At 44.5% G+C, this 14594-nt stretch overlaps 2 protein-coding genes across 28 annotated transcripts in view; both read left to right on the top strand.

The window, feature by feature from the left end:
- LOC117088317 (butyrophilin subfamily 3 member A2) overlaps positions 1 to 14594 on the top strand; it is a 134447-nt gene that overhangs the window by 47016 nt on the left and 72837 nt on the right. Inside the window, exon 11 of one of the 10 annotated variants that reach the window (XR_004439158.1) lies at positions 3228 to 3257. The exons of 8 other annotated variants lie outside the window; for them this stretch is intronic. The gene's annotated coding sequence lies outside the window, so the exon portion shown is untranslated. Of the gene's footprint in view, positions 1 to 3110; positions 3131 to 3227; positions 3258 to 14594 lie in introns of those variants that run through there. One more of the 10 variants, XR_004439157.1, reaches the window with a different exon arrangement.
- LOC117088314 (butyrophilin subfamily 2 member A2) overlaps positions 1 to 14594 on the top strand; it is a 62747-nt gene that overhangs the window by 4586 nt on the left and 43567 nt on the right. For 6 of the 18 annotated variants that reach the window (XM_033219504.1, XM_033219503.1, XM_033219502.1 and 3 more), the window contains exons 4-8: positions 454 to 735; positions 2434 to 2640; positions 3111 to 3131; positions 3227 to 3253; positions 4829 to 6515. In XM_033219504.1, coding sequence (XP_033075395.1) covers positions 454 to 735; positions 2434 to 2640; positions 3111 to 3131; positions 3227 to 3253; positions 4829 to 5421 — 1130 coding nt within the window. In that variant the 3' untranslated portion in view covers positions 5422 to 6515. Of the gene's footprint in view, positions 1 to 453; positions 736 to 2433; positions 2641 to 3110; positions 3132 to 3226; positions 3254 to 3838; positions 3996 to 4040; positions 6516 to 8638; positions 8677 to 9242; positions 9407 to 14594 lie in introns of those variants that run through there. The other 12 variants (XR_004439129.1, XM_033219507.1, XR_004439128.1 and 9 more) reach the window with 11 other exon arrangements.

The raw sequence follows: 14594 nt of genomic DNA, 5'->3' as shown, positions 1-14594 counted from the left end.
AAAACTCCATCTCTACAAAAAAAAAGAAAAAAAAAGAGAAAAAAAGGATTCTGCCAACCTGGTAGGTTTCTGTCATCAGTGTATTATTTTAGAGCTTCAGGAAATTGAGGTCTGCAGAGAAGTCATCCCAGGACAGAAAGTGAAATTCTCAACCTGCCTGTTGAGAATTTGGACATACCCTCCTGGGAGTGAGAAAATTAGTCTGCCAGAATAAATCGCACAGCAAGCATTTATAGCAGACAGATAGATGCTTGGTGCTGTGATGGGGCCTTCAGGTGGAGCATAAAGAAAAGTGTGCAATGTGATCCTTTCTCTTAGAGATCTCACAATTTATTTTGCATATTGGTTTCCTGATGTTCTCCAAAACCAAGGGTCTTTCTAGCATCCATCCTTCAAGGTGCAGTAGGGGCTAAGACACCACTGCCTTTTGACTGACCCCTTTTCCCTCTCCAGGCCTTGGCTCTAAGCCCCTCATTGAAATCAAGGCCCAAGAGGATGGGAGCATTTGGCTGGAGTGCATATCTAGAGGGTGGTACCCAGAGCCCCTCACAGTGTGGAGGGACCCCTACAGTGAGATTGTGCCCACCCTAAAGGAGGTTTCCATCACTGATGCAGACGGCCTCTTCATGGTCACCACAGCTGTGATCATCAGAGACAAGTCTGTGAGGAATGTATCCTGCTCTGTCAACAACACCCTGCTCGGCCAGGAGAAGGAAACTGTCATTTTCATTCCAGGTTAGTTCTCTGCCCTCTCTATCAAGTGTATGCAGGATCCTCAGCACACAGAAAGAGCCCAGAGCGGGGATGGGGGCAGTAGTGTGAGTGGAATGGTCCTGGGTTCTGAGGAGCTGGAGGTTGCAGCTGAGTTGAGGCCTCTCCCCTCCTCACAAAGGGAGATTCAAAGAGTCCCAAAACACAAGAGTAGGAACCTCTTCTCTGAGGGTAAACCTGGTCTTTTTTCTCTTGATTAGGTCTTTATGCTGCAACAATTGTAAAATGTTAAGGACAACCATCAAACACGGAGAGTAGTGTGGATGGGTGACTGTCTACACTTGGCATTCCTGTATGCTGCCGTCCCTTCCTGTCTATGGGACTTCCCAAAGGACAGAGCTTGGGAAATTCCCCATCAACAGGCATTCATAAATGTATTCAACAAATGTTCAACAAGCATTTCTTATGTTTCAGACTGTACTGGAAACCAAGGGTCAATAATTGAACAAAATATATCAAAATTTCTATCCTCAAGGAGGTCATATTCTAGAGAGAGACAGCAGCTGGGCACGATGGCTCATGTCTGCAATCCCAGCACTTTGGGAAGCCAAGGCTGGTGGATCACAAGTTCAGGAGTTCAAGACCAGCCTGGCCAAGATGGTGAAACACCATCTCTACCAAAACTACAAAAATTAGCCGAGTGCAGTAGCAGGCGCCTGTAATCCCCGCTGCTTGGGAGGCTGAGCAGGAGAATCGCTTGAACCTGGGTAGCAGAGCTTGAGCCGAGATCGCGCCACTGCACTCCAGCCTGGGCAACAGAGTGAGACTCTGTCTTAAAAAAGAAAAAACAAAAAAGGGGGGGGAGAGAGAGAGCAAGATATGAAATAATTGAAACAAATGATTAAATAAATAATTATCTATATATTCTATCACATGGTGATGATCATGTAGGAAAAATTAAGCAAAGAGAAAATAGAGAGTTCCAGGAGTGTGAGGCATCATAATTATTAACAAGGTGGTCAGGGAAGACTTCACTGTAAAGATGGAAATTGAGCAATCAAGGCAAGGAACCATCAGATGCTTAAGGACTGAGCAACCAAGGTACAGGAAGAGCATATGCAAAGGGCATGAGGAAAGAGCATGTCTGGCAGTTTCCAGAACTCCCAGGAGGTGACGCTGGTGTGGCTGAAATGGACTGAGTTCAGAAGTTGGGGGAGATGAATTCACAGAGGTGATGCAACTACGTTATATATGGCAGCACAGGCCACAAACAGGCCTTGGCTTTTAGAGTGAGTAACATGGGAAGCGTTGGAAGGTTTTGAGCAAATAATTAACATGATCTCACTGGGCTGCTCTGCTGAGAACAGATTACAGAATAGGGCAGAACAAGAAGGAGGACACTCTAGTATTCCAGGCATGAGTGATGGTGGCTTGAGGCAGGGTGGTGGCTGTGCTGACTCAGCATGGCTGGTTAGCTTTATGCACCCTGGTCCTTTCCATGGTGACTCCAGATGTTTCTGCTTTGCCCCCTTCTCGGCCCGGCTCTGGCAGTCACTGAGGTGTTAGCCAGTGTTAAGCCAGCATCGCTTTCTCCATCTGAGGTTTCTGAGGGAGAAGCCAACAGAGCAGGTGGCTGAGGAGCTCATCAGATGTGCTCTTAGGGGCACTCTCATCTGGATGTTCTATTTCAAACTAAGTGGACTTTTCTGGCTGCCTTTTCAGAATCCTTTATGCCCAGCACATCTCCGTGGATGGTGGCCCTAGCTGTCATCCTGACCACATCTCCCTGGATGGTGTCCATGGCTGTCATCCTGGCTCTTTTCATCATCTTCATGGCTGTGAGCATCTGTTGCATCAAGAAACTTCAAAGGGAAAAAAAGATTCTGTCAGGGGAAAAGGAAGTTGAACAAGAGGAAAAAGAAATTGCACGTAAGGAATTTGGAAAGAAAGTATGGAAAAATAGAAAGAAATAAAAAAAAAGTTAAATAAGTAGGAGGACAATTGACTGTCATAGAAAGGCCACAGCTCTCACAGGTACCGTCTTGGGGAAGAGAGAGGAAATGCACAGCAGCAGCAACAAGGGCTTGGAACTCTCATGTCATAAGAAGTAATCATTCAGAGCTTTCTTTCTTCCATGCTGCACACATTGCATTCATTCACCTGGCTATATGCAGCACTACATGGCTGAACAAAAGTTCAGACAAAAATCTAACAATGTACTGATACTCCCCAGCCATCTGATCATACATCATTGCTGGTTTCTGACTGTTCCCTAGGCATAAGGGAAGGGTGATGTTAGTGTTCATAGAAAGGACGGTTCCTACTTTGTTTAATACAAGCTCAATTTCTCTTAGTTCTTCTGTTGAAGACATGATTTTGTTTCTGTATTTTGTTTTCAGAGCAACTTCAAGAAGAATTGCGTAAGTTTAGCCTTTCCTGAACTACTCCATGTACAATTTGTGTTCTGCTTATTTAGCAGCATCTTGTGACATTCGCCTCTGTCTGTCCCTTGCAGGATGGAGAAGAACATTCTTACATGCTGGTGAGTACCCCTGATGTTCCATCAGATCTCAGCTTTCTCCCCACCAGCTAGCTAACGGGACTCATTAGACAAGATGAGCAAGGGACCCAGGGCGAGGTGGGGACAATAGGGAAGTGGGGTCAATTCATCAACAGTGTCCCAGCAATGATGCATCGTGGCTCTTCTGTCAGGGAATCCCAGCAGCTCTTAATGAACTCTGCAGTTTACGTCCCAGGACCCTTTCTCTTTTGGAATAACTTAATGCATGATTACCAAAGGTTTCCCATGCATAGTAGCCTCCCCAAGAGTTACATTTCGGAAGTTATTGCTCTTTGATTCTGGATCAATTTGAAAGAAGATAATGCTGTCTTAGCAATTTATATCCTGGGGATGGTATAGACTGTGCACAGTTGAAGACCCATGTGAGGAAGAGACCATAAGGCTCTCCAATAAGCCTGATGCAATGGTGTGCAAATAGGCGATCAGAAATACCTTTCTGCTTCTAAGAGAGCACTGACATTCTGCATGTAGTCTGCCAGGGGAGGGGATTTAGGTGAGTGGGAGGGTGAGTGGGAGAGCACAGAGAAACCAATCGCCCACTTTCAGTGAGTTCTTCTCATCTTGTGATTCGGCACCTCTGTCTGTCAGCACCAAAGAATCCAAGCTTTACCAGATACCAGGGCCCATGGACCTTTCCTCTTTGGTGAGTTTCAAAATTGCCACTGTCATTTTGGGACACAATCACAACTTGTCACAATCAGACAAGTTGTGGAAAGGAGAAAATCATTGTAATGCAGTAGAAAGGAGAATATCAATTTGTGGAAAGGAGAAAATCATTGTAATGCAGTAGAAAGGTAGACTGAATAAGTAAGAATACATGCAGATGGTAGAGGTTTGCAGAATGCTCAGCTCCTGCATTTCCTGTATGGGAGAAGTCATCCTGGTAGACGTCAGACGCATGTTGTTAAAGCAAAACTGGATTGAAGTATTTCTTCCCTAACTTTGCCCACACGCCCCTTATGCACCAGGTTTTCTTTTGTACACATTTATTCTCTTTATCCTTTGAAGGGTGCCCTTGTCAGTCACTTAAATCAGTTGTCAGCTATCAAAACAACCTGAAGGAGGTCCTTCACCACCTAGGACAGTGTGTAATGAGAGACTCACTTAATTGATCATTGAGAGGAGTGTAGGGGAACAACAGGAGATAAAGCTTCTGTGATGGTTTAAGCAAAGTTGGAAAGTTTCTAACTAAAGAAAGTCCCAGAGATCACATGTCCTGAATAGAAAAGGGATCAGAGCTTAGAATGCTGAGAAAAACTGGGAACCACTAATTTTGGTTCATTTCCTAAACTCTCTGGAATTCCTAGAGCCACAATTCTTCTCAACCTGGGGGTGCTGCTTCTGTCTCTGGAGAGATAGAAGTGCAGCTTCAATATTTCTCAGGGTATGAGCTGCCTGGGATCAGGGGACCTTCAGGGAAACAGCCACTACATGGGGAACCCTCTGCAGCTTTCTGAGACCTCTCTGGGGACCAGGAACCACACAATCCCCAGGGTTCCTGAGACCCCAGGCCTAAACCTGAGACTTCCTCTGCAGCTGATGTGGTCCTGGATCCAGACACCGCTCATCCCGAGCTCTTCCTGTCAGAGGACCGGAGAAGTGTGAGACGGGGCCCCTACAGGCAGAGAGTGCCTGACAACCCAGAGAGATTCGACAGTCAGCCTTGTGTCCTGGGATGGGAGAGCTTCGCCTCAGGGAAACATTACTGGGAGGTGGAGGTGGAAAACGTGATGGTGTGGACTGTGGGGGTCTGTGGAGACAGTGTTGAGAGGAAAGGGGAGGTCCTGCTGATTCCTCAGAATGGCTTCTGGACCCTGGAGATGTTTGGAAACCAATACCGGGCCCTGTCCTCCCCTGATAGGATTCTCCCTTTGAAGGAGTCCCTTTGCCGGGTGGCCATCTTCCTGGACTATGAAGCTGGAGATGTCTCCTTCTACAACATGAGGGACAGATCACACATCTACACGTGTCCCCGTTCAGCATTTTCCATGCCTGTGAGGCCCTTCTTCAGGATAGGGTCTGATGACAGTCCCATCTTCATCTGCCCTGCCCTCACAGGAGCAAATGGGGTCACAGTGCCTGAAGAGGGCCTGACACTTCACAGAGTGGGGACGCAGCAGAGCCTATAGAATGAATTCCCTGGACTCACAGCCATGCAGATAAGCCCTGGCCATCTCAGCAGCCACTGCACAATGTTGTTGGTGGAAGACACGCCCTCCTCCCCTCTGGTCACATAACAGAACATCTTCCAGCTGCCTTTTTCACACCCACTGCAGCCCTCAGCCCCAGGTTTCTCCTCCTCACTAGGCTGTGGCTTTAGCAGTTCCTTTGCTTGTAATTATGGGATGGGATCCAGGCATAGGGAATTAGTTGTTTCTTAGCTCCCAGCCAAGAAGAAACTGTGAGAAGCTGTTGGGCAGCGAATCTGCTGCTGAACATCAGGATAACCACATTGAGCCCAATATGCCAGTTGGCACCAGATGCTGTGGACTTGGAATGAGGCCAACAGGATTCACCAGGATGAGAGAGGAGAGAGGAATCCATAGGACCACCAGGGGGTAGAGGGAACCAGATATGCAGGTCAGAGATAGAGGAAGTGGAACCAGAGAGCTGGGAGGCACCAAAGTTGTAAGGATGGCTAAGTCCCACCATAACAGCTAAAGGGTCCTGGGAGATGATGGCTCATTTCCACCCAACCCCAGGATTTCCACAGCACACAGCCACAGGCCTGGACCTGGGACAAAGATGAATGAAGAACATGGACTCATGTGGCTGTGGTTTGGGTCACGTGTCCCTGCAATAAACAAGGAGTAAGTACTTAGTCCCTGAGTGTGGTTGAGGTTTGAGGTCCTGGTCGAGCAGGGAAGTACTGGACCTGGTCTAGATCAGCATTCAGATTCAATGGGGGCACCAGTGGCTTCCAACTTTCTGATCTAATTATGTCTTTAGACACTTAGAAATTATTGAGGACCTTAGAGAACTTTTGTTTATTTGGGTTAATATTTGTTAATATTTATGGCATTTGACATTGAAACAAAAATTTAAAATGTTATCTTTTAATTCATATTAAAATAGCATGAATAAATCAATTATAGGTTAATATAAACAGGATGTTTTGTGAAAAAGCAATCTATTGTGTCCAAATAAAAGAACAAGAAGTGTGACACTGGTTCACTTTTTCCAAATCTAATGTCTGGCTTAATAGAAGATGTTTGTATTCTCATATCTGCCTTTGTATTAAACCTATTGGTATATCATAGGTCATATTGGCTCAAAAAAACTTTACTGCACCCTACTGAAATGATGATATGAAAAACGATCAATGTTTCATTATTATTATTGTGAAAATAGTACTAACATTGGGGACTCCTTAAGAGTATGTCAGAGTTCTCCCTAGGAATCCCAAGACCACATTTGGAAACTAGAAGAGTGGATCCTGGAAGTTAATCCATGTGCTGGTTAATTTTAGATGTCACCTTGACTAGATTAAGCAATACCTACACAACTGGTACAACATTGTTTCTGGGTGTGTCTGTGAGTGTGTTTCCAGAAGAGACTGGCATGTGAGTCAGTAGGAAATTCTCCCCTCCAATTGGCTGGGGGCCCAATAAAACCAAAAGGCAGAGGAAAGGCAAATTCTTCTCTCCTCTGGAGCTGAGACATTCTTCTTCTTCTGCCCTTGGACATCAGAACTCCTGGCTCTCTGGCCTTTGAACTTTGGGACTTGTACCAGGAGTCCCTGGGTTCTCAGGCCTTTGGCTTTGGACTGAGAGTTACACAATCATCTTCCCTGGCTGTGAGACTTTCTGACTTAAAGTGAGCCGTGCTGCCAGCATCCCAGGGTCTGCAGCCTATAGACGGGCTGTTGTGTGATTTCTTAGCCTCTGTATTCACATGAGCCAATTTCCTTAATAAATGCCTGCTCGTAAATCTGTATCTATATCTATATCTGTATGTGTATCTATATCTATATCGTATTGGTTTTGTCTCTCTAGAGAACCCTGACTAATACAATCAGGCATCTAAAATTGTGGCTTGAATGGTAGTATTTTAGGTTTTAGACAATTCAGTAATCCAATTGGACTGAAAAATTTTAAATAATCAAAAATTTTATTACTGTAGTTACAAATAGACACAATATTGAAAGAATTAGGAGTGATTTTTTTCAATACCTATTTGTAAAGATGGAAAGCAAGATTGTTTATGTTTATGTGTATGTCTTAGTCTATGTGGGCAGCTATAACAAAAATACCACCAAGACTGAATAGTTTGTAAACAACAGAAATTTATTTCCTGCAATTCTGCAGGCTGGGAAATCTAAATCAACACCCCAGCATATTGGTGTGTGGTGAGGGCCCATAGACTTGTTCACATGGCGAAGGATAAAGATAGATCTCTAGGGTCTCTTTTGGAGGGGCACTAATGACATTCATTAGGACTCCCTCAACCTCAGAGAGAAAATAGAAGGAGGAGATTCCAAATTTCCTGCTGCTGCCCTGACCTGCTCCTGCCCCTCCTCATCTATTTTCTCTGATTTAAGAAGCAGGTATCCTTTCCCCTGTGTCAGGCTAATTCTCCATCCACACCCTGGACCCTCACTCTCCAGTTTCCCTTAGGACTTCTGTGTTTAGTTCATTCATTCATTCAACAAAAATCAATGAGTACTAACTACATACCAATCAGTGTTCCTGGTACTGGGGGCAGAGAAGTGCACAAAGCGTAAAGTCCCATTCCTTATGGTTGTAGAAGACAGACAGAAAACAAAATAAGTAGTAACATATATGGTATGTTGGATGATGATAACTGATCAGGAGATAAATAAATTGGGGAAGGAATATAGGAAATCACAACTTCTAAAAGGGTGGTAATGAGCAATAGGAGTGAGGCACAGAATACCTCGGAGAAAAACATTCTGAGTTGAGAGGACAGCAGTGCCAGAGCAGCAGAGCCTATAGAATGAATTCCCTGGACTCACTGTGGTTTGTGTGAAGAACAGTAATGAGGCTGGGGTTGGCAGAGCACACAGGGTAACCAGGAGAATAGGAGGTAACAAGGCCAGAAGAGGTTGAGGGCCAGATCACGTATGGCTTTGAAAGGCATCATGCTGACCTGGGCTTTACCTCGGAGAGGGGAGCCACAGGAAGGTTAAGCAGAAAAAGGACTGGACTTACTTATGTTTTAAGAAGTTACTTCACATGCTAGACTGATATGGGCTGTGGGTAGGGCTGGTGGATGGAGGCCTGAAGACCCAGCTGGGAGCTACTGCAGTGATCCAGGGGAAAGATGCAGATGACTTGTACCAGGGAGGAGCCATGAAAATGTTATGATGCTGGATTTATTTTCAAGACAGAGTAAAAAGGCTTTGCTGATAAGCTTATGGGTGGGGTGTGAAAAAGGAGGCCATCAAGGGTGACCACAGGTTTTGGTCCAAAGAAACTGCACAGATGGAGTTGCCACTTACTGAGATGAGGAAACTGAAGGAGAAGCTGGTTTTGGAGGCCAGGGGAGGAGCCAGCATAGAATCCAAAGGTCAGTTTTGGATATGCTCAGGTGGAGGAGCTTACTAGAGACTCCTGTGGAGATGTAGAGTAGGCCAGTCAATAATAAATATGTAGTCCAGGCAGCAGGTCAGAGCTGTAAACACAAGTTATTCTCTTTATCTTCTTTATCTTCATGTTTGCTGCCACTGCCTGTTTCACTTTAATACATTAGTGATCTATTGCTACATAACAAATTACCACAAACTTAGTGGTTTAAAACAGCACACATTTATCATTTTAGTTTCTATGGGTCAGACGTCCACGTAGAACTTAGTGAGTTTCTCTGCTCAGAACTTCACAGAGCAAAAGTCAAGATGTTGGCCAGGCCGTAGCCTCATCTAGAGCCTCGACTGTGGGAGAGTCCTCTTTTCAGATCACTCAGGTTGTTAACAGAGTTCATTTCTTTATAGTTGTAGGACTGAAAGCCCCAACTCCCTGCAGGCTGAAGCTGGAGGCTGCTCTCAGCTCCTACAGGCCTCCTCAGCTCCCTGCTGTGTAGATTTCCCATGATGACTACTTTCCTCTTCACAGCCAGCTAGGAAGATAGAGCCTCTAGAGTGGGTCAGCTAGCAAGACAGAGTCTTACACTACATAATGTAGTCATCGAAGGGACATCCCATCAGTTTTGCCATATGTTATTGGTTAGCAGCAAGCCACAGGTTCAGCTCAAACTCAGGGAAAGTGCAGGCTGCAAACTGCAAAAAAAGTAATCATAAGGGGTCCACTCCAGACTCTGTCGGCTACACCATATAAGAAGCTCAAGGTTCTCCCTGCCCTGCTTCCCCTTTCCCTGGGCAATACAACCGTGCTAGCCTCTCTCTAGGTCTCTACTTCCACACAAGCAAAGTCTCAGAAAGAGAACACATACATGGCCGTCAGACACTGTCTGCCATGATGATGGCCAAAAACTTTGTTTTTTCTTTCTTTCTTTCTTTCTTTTTTTTTTTTTTTTTGAGACAGTCTCTTGCTCTGTTGTCTGGGCTGGAGTGCAGCAGCGTGATCTTGGTTCACTGCAACTCCTGCCTCCTAGGTTCAAGCAATTCCCCTGACTCAGCCTCCTGAGTAGCTGGGATTACAGGCCTGTGCTACCATGCCCAGCTAATTTTTGTGCTTTTAGTAGAGCAGGGTTTTGCCATGTTGGCCTGACTGGTCTCGAACTCCTGACCTTAGGTGACCTGCCCGCCTCAGTCTCCTAAAGTGCTACATTACAGGAGAGATCCACTACTCTCGGCCCGTAAGCATTGTTTCTATCAGTTTCTAATGGTTTCCCAACCATTAAATCCGTTATACATTTCTATTTTCCCCTGCCACCCCTGTGCTTTCCTTTTTAGAGAGACAGGATCTTGCTCCATCACCCAGGCTAGAGTTCAGTGGTGTGATCATAGCTGAGTGCTGCCTTGATCTCCTGGGCTCAAGCGATCCTCCTGCCTTAGCCTCCCACAGTGCTGGGATTATAGTTGTGAGACACTGCGCCTTGCTTGTCGTTGTACACTTCTGCCCTTTCTTTATGGACAACCGTGAGTTCTTCATAGACCTGCCTGAGTAGGTGTTCCTGCCTATGTGGTATCTGCCTCATCAATCCCCAGGGCTCTCTTCTTGGTCTTTCCCTACTCCTAGGGAGATCCTTCTCAGAGTTCTTGCTCCACTTGCTCCAGAACTGCTGAAATTCCTTAGGCTTTGGTCCCGGCTTCTCTTTTCACACCACATATGCTCTTGCAAAGTCTAATTCGTTTTCAAAGCTCTACCCCATAACCAGACCCCACCGGTACTTGCATTTCTGTCTCCAGCCCCACACATTCCCTGAACTCAGTGCCCACTAGCATCTCACAATGAGTGTGTCCAAAACTAAATTCCCATTAGCCCTGCCTACCCATTATTATCTGAGTGAGCGACACCACCTAAGAGTCATTTTAGGCTTCTCTTGCTCTCTTTTACCCACCTCATCTGACTGATAGCCAAGTCCTGCTATTTGTACTTCCTTTCAGTAGTCCAACTCAGTGGTTTGAGCACAGACTCTGGAGTGAGACAGCCTGAACTCAAAGCCCAGCTTAGAAAGAAATTACTCATGTGACCTTGGGGAGTTATTTAACCTCTCTGGACCTCAGATTTTATATCTATTAAATGTGGGAAATAAGGTTTCTACCTCTTAGGGTTGTTGTGAGTCTTATTAATACGTGTAAATCTCTAAGCACAATAGCAGCATCGTAGCAGGTTCTATGTAAGTATTTCCTAGTATTAATGTTAGTAATCAATAAAGTCTCCTATCCCCCATCTCCAAGCAGTCATCATTTCTTGCCTAGAGCGTCACAGTAGCTTCCTTCCTGGTCTCTCTATCTCCTAACATCTGGCCCACCAATGAGGACAGGATATATTGTGCAACCCCAGCAGGCATCATCCCATAGAATACAATGTAAATGGCACCCCCTACCTTCCATTTTCCCCGCACCTACCTCACTTATAGTTCAAACGTACACATTTTCTCATGTCAAACTTTTTGGAGATTTTCCCTTCATCTTCACACTAAAAGTCCAACTCCACAGCAGACATCTGTTGATGTTATCTCCAGGGGAAGTGGATTTAGGAGTCATCAATGCAGGGATCAGAATTGAACCTTTCAGAAAGGAAGGCAATGAAATTCATCGAGGGTTACTACTTGCAGGGCCTGTGCTAACTGTTCCTTAAATAACTTATGGAACAGATCTCATTTCCACCCTACGGACAAATGAACAGAGACCTTGAGTAATTAGTTAACTGGCTTTGGATTCCAGGGCTAATGAGTTGTGAATGAGAACAGATAAAGATAGAGAACAAAACAAAACAAAACCTAGCGACAGTACATAGTAAGGCAGTGTGCCTTGGACGTGCTGACAGGTATCTAGATACAGCATAAAGAAAATGTGTGTTCATGAGAGTTCTTAATGGCAACAAGAGGTGGCATAATAACCATGAGAAATGGACATTTGTTGAGACTAACTAAATAAAGGAGACAGATTTCTTGGCATTTTGCCACACCTATTGCATGCAGGACACTGCACTAGGTCTTGTAAAAGACAAAGAGAAGATAGCATCAAGGGCCTAGGTCTTGAAGGAGAGCTGAGTACAATTTTACTAAGCATACATTCTTGTGACTTATTGTTTTTGATACACTGTTGTTACCAAACTGTATGCATTATCTCATTCCATCCTCACAACAGCAACCCTAAAAGTCAGACACTGTTACTGTCCTTATTTTACAGATAGGGAAACTGGGGCACAGAGAAGTTAGGTAACTGGCTCAAGGTCATGCAGGCCACCTGGCTTGAGAATTAGTGCTCTTATCCACTCCATTATGTAACCTCTACTCACTAATTTTGAACTTCAGTGCCTGAGACCTACTAGATGATAAATTCTCAGTAAAACTTTGTTGAGTCGCTGAATTCATTTCTGCCCCATTTCACATCCATTTCTTTCCCAAGACTTCTTTCCCAGAGTTCTGTGTGAAGAACTGTATGAGAAATGGAGCAAGGAGCCTGATACTTTGGAAATTACAAACTTGAGAGATATGAATTATTGGGCCCAGAAACTCCTAATCTGAAGTTTAGCACCTCAGCTGCTTCTTTGTGTCAAAGTGATTTGGATCCTTCAGGCAAGGGTGGGTGATCGTTCTCACTGACATAATTTCAAGCAACACAGCTTCTGATAGACTATGAATTTAAAAATAAGTAAATGAGGTGCAGTAGCTCACACCTGAAAACCCAGCACTTTGGGAGGCAGAGGCAGGCAGATCACCCGAGGTCAGGAGTTTGAGACCAGCCTGGCCAACATGGCAAAACCCCATCTACTAAAAATACAAAAATTAGCTGAGTATGGTGGCAGGTGCCTGTGATCCCAGCTACTCGGGAGGCTGAGGTAGGAGAATCGCTTGAAACTGTGAGGCAGACATTACAGTGAGCCAACAGCATGCCACTGCATGCTAGCCTGGGAGACACAGCAAGACTCTACCTCAAAAAAAAAAAAAAGAAGCAAATGAACAAATAAATAAGGATAATGGATGGATAGGGAATTGATAGTGATATGGAATATTATAATAAAGTAAGAAAGTTTAGTAAAATATTAGCTCTATCAATATAATTTATATGGTAGGTAATTGGTATTCACTGAAAATTCTTTCACCTTTGCTATATGTTTTAGAAGTTTTATGATAAACTGTTGAGGAGGAAAAAGGGAGAGGAAAAAATTTGTACTTCTGCTCCTGATAACAGAGACCAGAAATACCACTGGCCTAAACAAAACAAGAGTTTCCTTGTTTTTTTTGTTTTTTGTTTTCATGTAAAATGAATTCAGGTGGTGGCAGTCCAGGGCTGATCTGGCACCTCAGAGATGTCATTCATGCCCCAGACTGCTTCTGACTTCATTCTCTGCTGTCTCTACATGTGGCTTCCAACTTCAAGGTTGCCTCATGGTCCCAGGAGGGCTGCTGCACCTCCAGGTCAAAAGTCTACATTGTAGGCAAGAGGAAGAGGAAGTATGGAGAGTGTACCCTCACACTCCCAGTGATTTTGGTCCATCCTTTGAAGGCTCTCTGGGAGAAGCACAAGACCACAACTGTCACCTACAAACCACTGGTTCCAACTTAGTCCCTTGGCCTCTGCTATCTATGAGATGAAAGAGCGCGTTGCTGTACCTAAGAAAATTAGGTCTTATCACCAAGAAGAAACAGGAAATGCATGCTCCAGAAGCGACCAGCCTTCTCAACCAGATGCCACACAGTCTAAATTCAAACTGTTGCAATATAATTAAATTCCACTAGCCGCAGTCACATCTTAGCCTTAGGAACTTTGATCATTGACTTGCAATCCCAGAAAGTGTGTTTTGAGGTCCTAGACCACAAGAAGAACCAATTTGCTTCACAGACATCTTACAGGGACAGCATTCACAGTTTATCTAGAGTCCGGCCTCAGAGAATATGTACTCCACTGGCAGCATGAGAAACAAATACACAGGAAAATACAACATAGCACAAACCAGGAGCTGAGGGTGAATGGAGATGCTCAGAAACACCTGCACTAAAAATTTGCTGAAAAAGGTAAAACATGTCAAGCAGCACTGCCTCTGGAAACCAGAAAAATTATATTATTTATTAACAGATCCTATGCCTGGATGCTGGAAGTACTTAAAAATGTGCACTGTTGGCCGAGTGCGGTGGCTCAAGCCTGTAATCCTAGCCCTTTGGGATCTGAGGCAGGAGGATCACTTGAGCTCAGGTGTTCAAGACCAGCCTGGCCAACATGGCAAAACCCCATCTCTACTAAAAATACAAAAAGTAACTGCGCATGGTGGCGAGCACCTGTAATCCCAGTTATTAGGGAGCTGAGGCAGGAGAATTGCTTGAACCCAGGAGGCAGAGGTTGCAGTGAGCCGGGATCCTGCCACTGCACTCCAACCTGGGTGACAGAGTGACAGTCCCTTTCAAAAAAATAAAAAAAGTGCATTGTGTCTCGTTTTCTTTCCATTTATATGTTTATTTGACTCTAGTAAAATCTCCTCTTCCTGCATGTACCCATATTCATGCAAGCAAATGTTAGCAAAGTGCCCCAATAGCATTTTAATTAGTGCACATCTTTCTCTCTTCGCCACATTAAAATCTTTTCCCATTTTGTTCTGCTAATATTTCTATTATGAAAAAAGACATAAGATAAGTAAATATATAGAAATACTTATATACATGTACACGCAAGAATGAAAGAGAGAAACATAAACACTAAGGGAGATAGGGCTGGAAT

The sequence above is a fragment of the Trachypithecus francoisi genome, unplaced genomic scaffold (genome assembly GCF_009764315.1).
Source record: "Trachypithecus francoisi isolate TF-2019V2 unplaced genomic scaffold, Tfra_2.0 Lachesis_group10, whole genome shotgun sequence".
NCBI lineage: Eukaryota > Metazoa > Chordata > Mammalia > Primates > Cercopithecidae > Trachypithecus > Trachypithecus francoisi.
Note: the sequence above shows the minus strand (reverse complement) of the source record. Positions and strands in the feature narration are given on the sequence as shown.